At 42.8% G+C, this 12,150-nt stretch overlaps 3 protein-coding genes across 4 annotated transcripts in view; 2 read left to right on the forward strand and 1 right to left on the reverse strand.

The window, feature by feature from the left end:
• SPATA9 (spermatogenesis associated 9) overlaps positions 1 to 12,150 on the forward strand; it is a 50,465-nt gene that overhangs the window by 36,935 nt on the left and 1,380 nt on the right. The window lies entirely within an intron of this gene.
• Positions 2,666 to 4,204, forward strand: GPR150 (G protein-coupled receptor 150). The gene has a single exon (XM_060236278.1). The coding sequence runs from the start codon at positions 2,879 to 2,881 to the stop codon at positions 4,202 to 4,204; it is 1,326 nt and encodes a 441-aa protein (XP_060092261.1). The 5' UTR covers positions 2,666 to 2,878.
• ARSK (arylsulfatase family member K) overlaps positions 8,521 to 12,150 on the reverse strand; it is a 40,489-nt gene continuing 36,859 nt past the window's right edge. For both annotated transcript variants that reach the window (XM_060235674.1, XM_060235675.1), the window contains exons 7-8: positions 11,232 to 11,456; positions 8,521 to 8,812 (exon numbers count right to left, since the gene is read on the reverse strand). In XM_060235674.1, the coding sequence (XP_060091657.1) occupies positions 8,532 to 8,812; positions 11,232 to 11,456 (506 nt within the window). In that variant the 3' untranslated portion in view covers positions 8,521 to 8,531. The remainder of the gene's footprint in view (positions 8,813 to 11,231; positions 11,457 to 12,150) is intronic.

Here is a 12,150-nt window from a genome sequence, read left to right on the forward strand (position 1 = left end):
TTATGTATTTTTCAAGATCTCTTCCACGCAGCCATTTTCCTTCCTCAGCTACCATTACCCTCCATCTTACAACTGGAGAGCTTTTAAAAAAAATAGTAAATGCTAGATCAATAGCACAATAAAGTTATAATAATCTGTTGCGGCAATATACTAGTCACTCTGAATTCAGTTTTCATTTTATTGTCTAGCCCTTTTAATTGCAAAGACATGGAATTCACATTTTCACATATCTCCTCAATGAAAAGGTCTAGGATGTGCTTTTAAAAATGAAAGCTGTATTTTCTGAACAGCTAGTGGATTGTGGCTGTAGATTGTTATGTTATTGCAGTATATTGAGCTAGCACATGACAAGGTAAACAAAAAAAAAAGCCAGGAAAAAGACATCCAGTGGGGGGGAATGGTAACTGTTGAGGCTGATGCAAAAAAGTACAGATAAATGCCTCTGCATTCATCACAGCAATAGAGCTACAGAGATTTGTTATGAAAGCAGCCCATTCCTGCTAGTCACTGGGATTAAAAGTGTTGTCACCTAAGCAAATAATGTGCACCATGAAGAAACAGCATACTGACACAGGCTGAAGTTATCAAAGGGTAAATTTAGGTATTCAGATTTCTAACCCCTTACAGAATAATGAAGACATATCTTGAGCAACTGCTACAGAATATTATTTTAATACTTTGCAAGACTGTCAAAAATAATTATAGAATCATATAATCGTGTTGTTTGCAATATGTCTGTAATTGCTTGCAAGTATGTTTCACTAATTTTAGGTTATACTAACCAACCTTGACTTGAGAGGAAAAAGCAAATTGTAATTTATAATTAAAACTTTAAAAGTAGCCATCTATATTCCTTATATTTTCCTATATTTCTAAGGATAATATTTTTATTCTTAGGGGCTTTTCCTCTGCACTTGGAAACCTTAGATGATTCTTTTGCTGTTTCTGACTCATTCTGCCTTCCATTTGATGGAGGCGTCTTTATAGAGTTGCCATCTGGTGAAATTCATATTAGAAGATACTTGATGTCAAAGAAAGATTTATCCTTTTGGATGAAAATACAAGTGAGCTGATGATGCAGTACTAATTTGTGGCTGACCTTTCTTCTTTCTGTGACAATTCTTCACAACAGGATGAAGAAAAACTATTATTATGCTGTGATTTACAATTTACAATGACAAATCTCAGCAGGATTCATCTCTTATTACAGACTATAAAGGCTGGATCATAGTGTACTACGTAGGATTTGCAAATAGGTTTAACATAAACTGTGTATATGTGAGATGCAAGCATTTTTAAAAATGCAGTGCCCTCTTTCCTCCCAAATCTGTTTTTTCTAACATGTCATTTTCTTCTAATGAAGTGTAGTGACAACATATTATAGCACTTTCATGCTTCTTCTCTTTATAAAGTGTAATATTTACTCCAAATTTTGAAATCCCTCCAAAATGACAAAAGGTTGTGAGTAAATTTGCTGAAGATGATTCCCTGACTCTGCAATCCTAAGAACACTTTCCTGAGAGTAAAGCCCACTGAGTATGTCTTAGCAGAATTCAGAGTGTATATGTGCTTATGTTTGCTCTCCAAATTACTCAAGCAATCTTTTTTGATTCCTTAAGGAAACGTCATATAAAAACTGACACTTTAAAAGATCATGTCCACTATTAAAAAGTACATAGGTCTTTTGGACCTTCTGTTAAAAGCAAAATATACAAACACATGCATATTGATCTGCTCAGTTCTATTCCCTCAAATGAATGAATGGACAAGTCCCTACTAGCAAGCAAAATTCACCCTTACTGGGTCTGGATTTCTTCCCCTGTCCACCCTATCGGCATAGAAGTCTTAAGAGTTACAGAGGCATATGGAAGCTGGATGGTGGTTAGTCCATTTTTTGAGCAGTCAGCTATGGGTTTTCACCCTTTAGGAAGCAATTCTAATCAGATCTTCAAAGTATACCCCATTTCATTCAATGGGGCATACTCCCAGAGGTCCTTAAGATCACAGTCTTATTCCTCCTGAAGCTATAACTACTGAGCAAGCAATCCTAAACAGGTCTACTCAGAATCTTGCTCAGGTCTAAACAGTGGGACTTATTCCAAGAAGTGTTCTTAGAATTGCACTGTAAATAGCGCAGAGTTGCATATGAAGTCAGTGAAGATTTACATCCAGAAGTACCAGTTTTTCAGCTGGCCATTGTAACTGTGCTTTAATTGGAGCTTGATGCTTATGCTTTGAAAAGTTTCGCCTGCTCATTTTTGTATATCCAGCTGATGATAAAAGGCACAAACTATAAGGCAGTCTTAGCTCTGGTAATGTTGTTGAGAATATAGATATATAGCGTACAGAATCCTGTGACTAGGGAGGTCAAAGGCAAATATCCCATTTATTTTATTAAGGAAAGTGTGCAGCCACTGAGTTCTGCACATTCTTTCCTTACAACAGGCCCCTCTCATATTTAGGAAGGGCACATGACTTGTTTGGGCAAACAATGTAATGAGTCCAATTGGCACTTGAATAGAGCTACAAAACTGTATCTTCCACTCCAGTAAATATTGAAGTGAAGCAGGCTAGGAGGTGGTTAGTTCAGGTGTGGAAGGCACTCCTTTAGGGGACGGATGTGAGGAATGTGACCAGGAAGGGTGGGAAGGGCTGAATTGGAGGGGGATAAGACTGCGGTTGCCGGGTGGGCAGAGCAGAGCACAGGCGCGATGGCTGCAGCGTGGTTCGCCCACCCACAGTTAAGTGCCAGGTGACAAGCGGACCCTATATATGCTGCCGAGCGCCTCGTCTGCCTGTGCACAAGCCTCTCGCTTTCTCTCCAAGAGTAAAGTTTGTTCATAGTTTGGAGCCTGCTCTCTCTGGCAGAGAGCGAATCATGGACGATGCATCCAACCCCGACAGCCTGGCCCTGGGGCCCAACCTGTCTAGTGCCCAGTATCCCAGGTGGAACGCGAACCTCTCCTTCCCATCCCTCTGGGCTAGTCCCGGGCAGCCTGCGCGGACAATATCGGTGGCCGTGATCATGCTACTGGGCTTGGTGGGCAACGCGCTGCTCCTCCACCGGCTTCGCTGCGGAGGCTGCTGCTGCGCGGGTCGCTTCGCCCGGCGGCGAAAGATGGACTTCCTTCTCGCCCACTTGGCTGTAGCGGACCTCTACGGCTGCGGGCTGGCTCTCCTCTCCCAGCTTCCTCCAGCAGCAGACGCCGGCGAGGCTGAGTGGCTGGCGGGAGACGCCACCTGTCGTTTGTTCCGGCTCCTGCAAGGCTCTGGGCTGCTGGCTCCGTCGCACATGCTGGTGCTGCTGGCGCTGGAGCGGCACCACCTGGTGAGGGGCCCTCTACACCTGCAACAGCCGCCGCCTGCCTTCGTGCCCGCCCGGGGAGCCCTGGCCGCGCTGGGCTGGCTGCTGACGCTGCTGCTCGCCCTGCCTCAAGCCTTCGTGTACAGGCTGGCCCCGCCGCAGGACGGAAGCCGTTGCCTCAGCATTTTCGCTCAGCAGCCCCCTTGGCATGGCCAAGCCTACGCCGTCTATGGGGTCCTGACGAGCTTCGTGGCGCCCGCCTGCCTCCTGGGCGGGACCTGCGGCCGCATGCTCAGCATCCTGAGCGCCTCCAGCGCCAAAGAGGAGGAGCCATCTCGGGGCGCGGGAGGCAGCTCCCGTCACCACCGCGTGGAGTTACCGGGCGTCGCAGCTCCGCCACCACTCCTCCTGCGGCTCCTGCCGCCGGCCAAGTGCGCCTTGCCCTCGCCGAGCGCGCCCCGCAGCCTGCCCCGCGCGCGGGCCCGGGCGCTGCAGCTGACTTTGGCGCTGACGACGCTCTTCGCACTGTGCGGTTTCCCGCGCTTTGTTCTGGAGCTCGGCTTAGCTTTCGCCTTCCCCGCCAGCACCGCCGAGGAAGCTCGGACCACTTTGGGCAGTATCATGGCAGCCACCAACTGCGCCCTCAACCCCTACGTGTGCCTGATATTCCACAGCCACCGGCCGTGGGCCCGGCGCCTCCAGAGCAGCCTCTGCTGTTGCCCCGACGGACAGCCTCGACGCCGGGCTCCCCACCGACACCGCCCTCCGCCGCCGCCACAGGTGGCCGCCCAGCGCACTGGACTCTGGCTTTGTCCCTGCCAGACGAAGCCTTCCACCACCTCCGTGGCTGTCCAGGAGGCTGAGGCCCGGGCTGCTGCGGCTTGCGAGAGCGGATTGTAATGAGTGCACGCTCTCTGCAGGAACATTCGCGGCTCCCTGGAAGGGGTGTGGGGGGGGGCGAATTTAAGGCTTTCGGGCTCCCGCTGGAATTGGGTGCACGCAATGCCACCTCTCAACCGGATTCTGGCTGTCGTGCTCTGATCTCAGAAGATTTACTCAGGGGAGGGAGAATTCTTCAGTAGTGCACAGAATCCTCTGTTATTTCAAAACCCCCACTATTGACCCCTCCCCCCCCCAAAAAAAAGAGACTGAGAGGCTTGAGCCCTTAATTCTGTTAAACGCCGCTAATGGCTGATAGCTTTTCCAAAGAGAAAGAAGCCGTTTGGGTCAATGGCTTCAGAGCTATCTATGATTTTTAGCATTTATTTGGAAGAACTTATCTAGACAGGGATTTACAGGCTTGCTGAATATCCTGGTATTTCGTTCAATTTCCTGTAACCCCTAAATTTGGTTTAGTGTGAACTTCTACACTTTCACTGCAGGAAAATTGTTTGTAACCAGAATTAGCACATCAAGCTTTGGTATATCTTTTGCAACCCAATTCACTGTGTCCTGTAAATTATGCTAGAAGCTGTGCAAGTTGTTATAGCACAAACATTTCACAAAGCACCTGTGAGGTCTGGTTCAGTAAATGCATTTGCTTCAGCATTTTTGGGGTGTTTTACTTCTAAATTGCTAACAGATTTCATGCTTTTATTTTTCAAAAGAGGCAAAAGAATCAGGACTGCTATTGCTAGACAAAGACAGTGAATACTCATGTCAGTCTGATTTTTTTGTTCATATTTCTGCAGCAGCACTGCAAATAATTCTGTAAATTTAAAATCTATAAAATAAGACATTTTGAACATGGAACATAGGATAACTTGCCACATTTTTTCCGCACTATGTAACTTGTTAAAATCAGTAATGAAGGCGGATGCAGTGGTCTGTGGGAGCAGATGCTGACAGAAATCAGCAGATACAAATTATACCTTGGAAAATGCAAGACCTTTTAAAACACCTTTGGATATTGATGGCTGATGTGCTCAAAATTGTGCCCTGTTTAAAGAAATGTCTCATATAAGCATGCACACACATGTACCACAGCTTCCACAACTCCAGCGATTTGTAGAGAGGAATAATTTCACCTCTGAAGTATATGGAGTATATTTTCTTACTTTTTCATATGACAGTAATGGTGGCACTAGTCTAGCAGGTTTTTGCTCTATTTGCTCCAACAGGGAAAAAATGTGCAAAAAGATAGCTCAGCTAGAATCACTGCTTATGAACTGTCAGTTTGAATTCTAGTTCCTGGGATGTTTTTTCCACACAAAAGCTTGTTCCTCAGGCACAAATTTGTTTGCAGTTGGTCTCAACAGAAATCATGTGCCTTCTCCCAGCCACTGCCCTGCCCCTACCTTACCTTGTATCTATTCATCTAGACCATTAGCCTTCCACATATAAGGGCTTTCAGGCAGCTTACAGGCCCCACCTACTGAGTTACCAGCCCATAGATCACTGTATGTTGATGCTGTGCTTGGAGAGAGCTTACAACGAGCGAGGTCAGATGTTCAGAAAATCCCGAGATGGGCATGGATGGAATTCGGATGCATGTCGGATTTTAAGCGGTTGTCCAAACGTCAGCATAGACCTGCTGTCTCATTTTGCATATATATGAAGCAGTGTGATAGCAGGGATATATCAGCTGGCTGATAAATACATGGATACAAGGGGAAATCTATGGTATAAGGCAATTAAATGCAAGACATACAAAATCTGACCTCTTTAAAAAATTTAAATGAGCACAAGAAAAGTAGAGACCATGTACCACAGCACCTGAGCACATTCACAGGATGGGCAGGCTAAAAATCAAATCAAGCAGTATTTACCATTTCAGTATTCCTAGTTTAGCAATGTTAGATTAACATATGTGATGGGGGAAGAAATCTCAGCCCTAGAATGAAACTTGCTGAGAAATTCTAGTACAACAATGTCCCATAGAGTCTCCCATTGTTTTACTAAGAGGAAAAGTCTATCTAAATGTTGATCTTTCTATCAAGGGAAATAAATGTCTGAGGTAATAGTCACCTGGTGGTGGTGTTGGAAAGTGCCATCCAGTCAAAACTGACAGTTTGTGATCCCATGGGGTTTTCAAAGCAAGAGACACTCCAAGGTAGTTTGCTGTTGCCTAGCTCTGCAATGTGTTCCCATCCAACTACTAGCCAGGGCAGATCCTGCTTAGCTTCTGAGATCTAATTATATAGGGCTATTCTGGTCAGGATACATCTTACTCTTCCCAGTTTGAAATTCTACTTTGATATTATAGAGCTTGTTGGGAGAAGAAGAGAAAGCAGGAGGACTAACTCTCCACTACAGTGAAAGAAGATGGAAAGAAGCTGAAACACTCAGTTTTTTGTCCTTTGCTTTGTGGAGATAAAGGCGAAGAGCAGTGCCTAATTATTTTAAAGCAAAATGAGAACAACAGTTGCTAAGGAGAATCTGCCTGCAAAACCTCTCTTGGATATTTAAACCAAATGACACATAATATAGCATATGTGTTACAGCTAAATAGCAGTTATAAGTTGTGTTGTTGTATATGAACAAGTATTCAGAGTATAACCAAGTGAAAGCTACATTAAGTATTTAAAAGATTTATGCAGACTGTAATATTAACTTGACTAGTTTTGAAATGTCCACCCCCTTTAGACATTTCATCCACACATTAATTGAAAAAGATTGCACCCATTGGCTCCATCCTTAAGAGTGAGCATAAGGGCTTTTTGCAGACATTCAGCTGAATCCATTGATGTTGGGGCAGTAGAGGCGCTACCATTCCTCACTCCATACATTCAGTAAATATGTGAACAGTTATCTGAAGAACCCTCTTGTATGATAACAATGAGGAACAGCAGAATGAACTAACCTTAACACACTCAATGCTAACTTCTGGTGCTGTCACACGTTTCAGTTTTTGGCTGCAAAACAGCTGCTGCTTGCTGTGCAACCCAAAACACTCAAAATACTTAAGAACAGTCAGTGCAATTCTGTTTGCACAGTTGGCTTTGAAACCATGAATATCTCTCTTCTTATTAAATAAGGGAGTGTCTGTATACAGAAGCATCTGGATGGCCCAGGCTAATCCAGTCTCAGCTGATCTTGAAATCTAAGCAAGGTTGGCAAACCACCTCTGTATCTTGTCATGAAAACCCTACAGAGTTGTCAGTAGTCAGCTGTGACCTGATGGCAGTTTCCACCTATACAGAAGTGTCATACCTTTGAATACCAGTGCTGGGAAGCAGCATATGAACACATGAAGCCACCTTATACTGAATCAGACCCTCAGTCCATCAAAGTCAGTATTGTCTACTCAGACTGGCAGCGGCCCTCCAGGATCTCAAGCTGATTTTTCATGCCTATTTACCTGGACCCTTTGTAGTTGGAGATGCTGGGGATTGAACCTGGGACCTTCTGCTTACCAAGCAGATGCTCTACCACCGAGCCACCATCCCTCCTGTCAGAAGATGGTCTTAGCCTCTGTGCTGTGTTACTCCTCCAGGGCAACTGGTTGTCCATTTTTCTGGACTAGGTGGACCAATGATCTGATCCAGCAAGCTCTACATATGTTCCTATAAAAAGATGCAGAGTTAAAGAGGAAATTTTAAATCTGAATTATTTCACATGTCATGGTCCAGGTTTTCAGTTACTTTTGGATAGAGATAGTGTGATGCTAGCCAAACTTCCCATCACAATATCTTGTCATGTTCACAATATCCCTTTGAATTCCCTGCAAACTGGAAAGTTCTGCTTTTGCAGCTGGTGTTTTCTACAAACAATGGACAGACTTATCTGCTTATAGATTGTATTTGCAAGGCCTTCAGATGAACACAATCACACCCAGCCACATTTACCCACACATTTATGCCTTCAGCCTATTCTATGAAACAAAAATCAGCTAATAAAAAAAAACAGGCTAGCAATGCATGTTGGTTAAAGGAAAAGAAAAATTCAGGCATGGACAATTTTTAAAAAAGCATAAATTCAGTAAGCTATTCAAAATTCATTCTAGTTTTTCACAGTCTCATTTTAAAGCATACAGTAAATTAGCCTACTTTCTCTTGTTTTCTCTTAACTAGGAATTGAAATTGGTTGGTAAACCTTGTTTAAAACAGGTTAGATTAACCACAGTTAACATTTTTTTATCACAGTTTGAGTCATCAGAGTACATTTATGTCAGAAGACGGGAGAACTGTTCCCACTCCCAATCTCTGACTCAAAAAATGATCTCAGGTCATTATGTTTTTTGCTGCACTATTCAGAAATAGGGATAATCACACTTCCTATAGCTGTTTCATGGATTACTATTTCTTTTAATCCATTTATTAATTGCATGCTCATACTTCTTTGGATGCTTCTTCCAGTCCTGATGCCATCTGAGGTTAGCTAAGATATTGGAGTAATTTTTTCCTACACTTTGTTTCCATTTGATAAACTGCTGCTTGTTGTATAGTTCAACTAGGAAAGAGACTTTTGGATAGTCAATAATGGAATGAAGCTTTCTGTTTAAAGTTTGGGTGATTTTTGGAAACTTTGTTGCTACATTTGTCAGTTCATCTGGATCAGCAGAGAGGTCTGTAATGAAGAAAGAAGGCAGAAATGAATAGATAAGCACACTGAGGCTTTACGTTAGACAAACCCCCATTACAGTCTAACACTAGGATCCAGCAAATATGGCCATACAATACTTCTATTTACAGTTACACAATCTTCTTTTCTCAGCCTGCAGTAATGCATTTAAAGGCACAGCAACACACAGTGTCTGTTTCAACTGTGCATTTCTTCCACTAAAACACATCACCCAGCTAGCATGCAGGGAAAATAATGGTGAAGATATCTCAACATTACATCTGTGTTGCTGGTGACTTTTTCCCCTTTACCTTCAGCCTGACTCTGACCAGTGAGGCTTACAGAGATGACTAATGGCAGCCTTCATCACTGTGGCTCTACTCTTGACATTGTAGGTTAGTGTTTAGTGTTGCAATGTAATAGTGAAAATTAATACAACTCATAGAAGTTGCTGTTTCTACCACTTGACCAGTTACATCTTTTCAATATACTTCAAAAAGGAATGTGTGCATTCATCTGCATGTTTAAATGTCTGGTTTTTAATGGAAGTGTAGGTGTAAGAAAGAGGAAGCAGAATAGTTAAAGACTTAAAAAGCAAGTTTGAAGCAAACAAGTTAGGTTGATGGTTGGGAATGCTTTGTTAGAACTGAGGGAACCTGATAGATGGTATTATCTCCCTTTTCTGGCTTCATATTCGTCACAGTGTACCATACGGCTCAAAATGTATCTGGTTCTATATTTACATTTTGTATATTAAAACCATAATGCTAATGCTCTCATTTGGATTATTAAAACATACTTTAAGCATACAAATATATAGGCCACAGGAGAAACGGATCAACTCAATAGGCAAAGAAGTTAGAATCTAAGGGTCCTTTCACTTGGTGACTGTTTGCAAGTGGATTTTGCTATTCTTACACAGTAAAAATCCAGTCTCCTTCCCAATGAAGAAATTCAAAAACAATTACTCAAAGCTCCCACATTCATGATACTAGTACCTTCTGTAGTTTCCCCCATAACTATATAATATACATATTTCCTGACCTTTTTGGGTCACACACGTTTCCTGAGATACCTGACCTCATTACTTAATCTGGAAGGATCATAGTTTAGTAAACTATATAAAGGCTACAGTCTCAGCTTCAGGCCATAGCTAAAAAGCCTTAAGAGGCTGGACTAAGAATTTGAGGCTTTGTGTCAGGACCCAAGCCCCAAGGAGGAGGAGGAAACTTTGTATTCCAGTGAGGATTCTTCTTCAGGTCTCTATATTTGTTAATGCTAGAAAATGTCAATACAATGAGGAGGTCTCTGTGGGATCTATCCAAGTAGCCATACCAATTGATCCTCCTGAACATGTTTACTGAGACATCTGCAACTCGCCCTCTAATACAAGATCCCTGCCAGATCCCACAAGGTCATTAAAGAGTCCAAGTCAAAGCCTACACTGGAGGGCAGAATACCTATCTTGCACTGAGGATCCTACTGACTCTTAGCACCACTTCCTATGAAATGTCATGTACCTACCTACATCTTACCAGAATTGGCTTCACTAGAGCTTTAGGAAGAGGTGCAGCAACAGAGGTCTTTCATGTAGTGCCCAAACTTTTCTGGTATAACCTTTCTAAGCAATTCAGTACATTCTTGCCTCAGCTGTAGTGATCTCGCTGGTCCACTCCCCTGCTATTTCAACAACAGCAATGTGGATTCTGTTCCTTACTTTGTTGGGCAGCACCAGTAGATAGAAACCTAAGCCATGTAGCACCAGTATTGGTGAGAACAGGTCACTTCAAAAGTCTGCTGCCCTCTCTTATCTTTCCTTTTGACCACTGTTCTCCTTTGCCATATTCCCACCCTTCCAATGGAACAGAGGATTGTTTACAGTCCTATAGTTCGAGTTAACATTCATATTTCTTGAATTCAGATCTACACAATTACACCTCTGTGTACAGAATTCTGGAAGGTCACTGCAGACAGGCATCTAACCGCAAGCACCACTCTTCCATCCTGCCTTTATCCCATATGTTCTCTGCCTTCTAGTGAGTCCCACAAAACTTTGCATGGCAAAGCTGCAGTTGTGCAGCTTAATAATCCAAGGCATTCTATGGAAAATAAGGACTTTAATGACCTGATTTGGATAACCCAGGCTAGCCCAATCTCATTAGTTCCTGAAAGCTAACCAGGGTTGGCCCTGGTTAGTATTTGGATGGGAAACCACCAAGGAAGTCCAGAAGCAGGCAATGACAAACCACCTCTGAATGTTTCTTGCCTTGAAAACCTTTCAGGGTCAACATAAATGTCTGCAGCTTAACAGCACTTTCTACCACCAGCAGCTACTTTAGGGCAACAATGAGATGTATTGCCTATCCTGCTTAGGAGGACCAGGCCTGAGAATCAGATAGGAATTTTAATCAAGTGTAAAATGTACCAAACAACTGAGGAGATACTGAATGATCATCTGAATAAGCTATGTATTTCCATTTGCCAGTTCGTAACATGTAGGTTGAAGAATTCACATTGCAGCCATGAAATTCACTTAGCACCCAACCAGGATGCTGTTTTCTAGATGGATTATTATTTTCAGTCTTTGCCAGTATCAAGGGCAACAGTGAATAGCCACTGAGGTTTTTAGGTATTCGAATTCCAGCGACATCTGCGGGGGGAAAAGACCTATTAAATGAAAGTAAACCAATAAAGAAGAAATCATACTACAGTGACTTTAAGAAATTAAATACTTGTACTTTTCTAATAGTATTCATGGAACTTCTTATTCTTTGCATCTATACTAAACCCTAAAAGAGCTACTAAATTCATTAGAATATTTACACAGGATGAGTCTTTCAGTGTCAGTTACAGTTGCACTAAAGCAGAAACTTACCTTTCCAAATACTAGCAGTTCATTTGCTACTCTAATTCTAAACACTGAAAATTAGCAGTTAGCTAAACAGAAATCTTCATTTAATCCATTCTCTTACTGCCTAGTAGTTCTATAGATCTCAGTGCCCATTCTTCTAACTTGTACCTCCCATGTTACACACTTTTACTTGAAATGAATTCCATGGAGTTCAATGGTCTGTTTCCAAGTGGCTTCCAGATACTAAACACTGTCAGTGATGTGCCACGTAGTGATGTTCTTGTCAACAGTGTCGCAATGCAAACATGAAGACAATACTGACTTTGATGGACCAAGGGTCTGATTCAGTATAAGGCAGCTTCGTATGTTCGTATGAATACATGAAGCTGCTGTACAGAGCACCCTTGGTAGATCAAAGCTAGTATTGTCTGCTTAGACAGGTCGCCACTGTCCATGGTCTTCACAGAAGTCTTTCACATCACCTACTGCTGTG

This window comes from Heteronotia binoei, chromosome 4 (assembly GCF_032191835.1).
Source record: "Heteronotia binoei isolate CCM8104 ecotype False Entrance Well chromosome 4, APGP_CSIRO_Hbin_v1, whole genome shotgun sequence".
Lineage (NCBI taxonomy): Eukaryota > Metazoa > Chordata > Lepidosauria > Squamata > Gekkonidae > Heteronotia > Heteronotia binoei.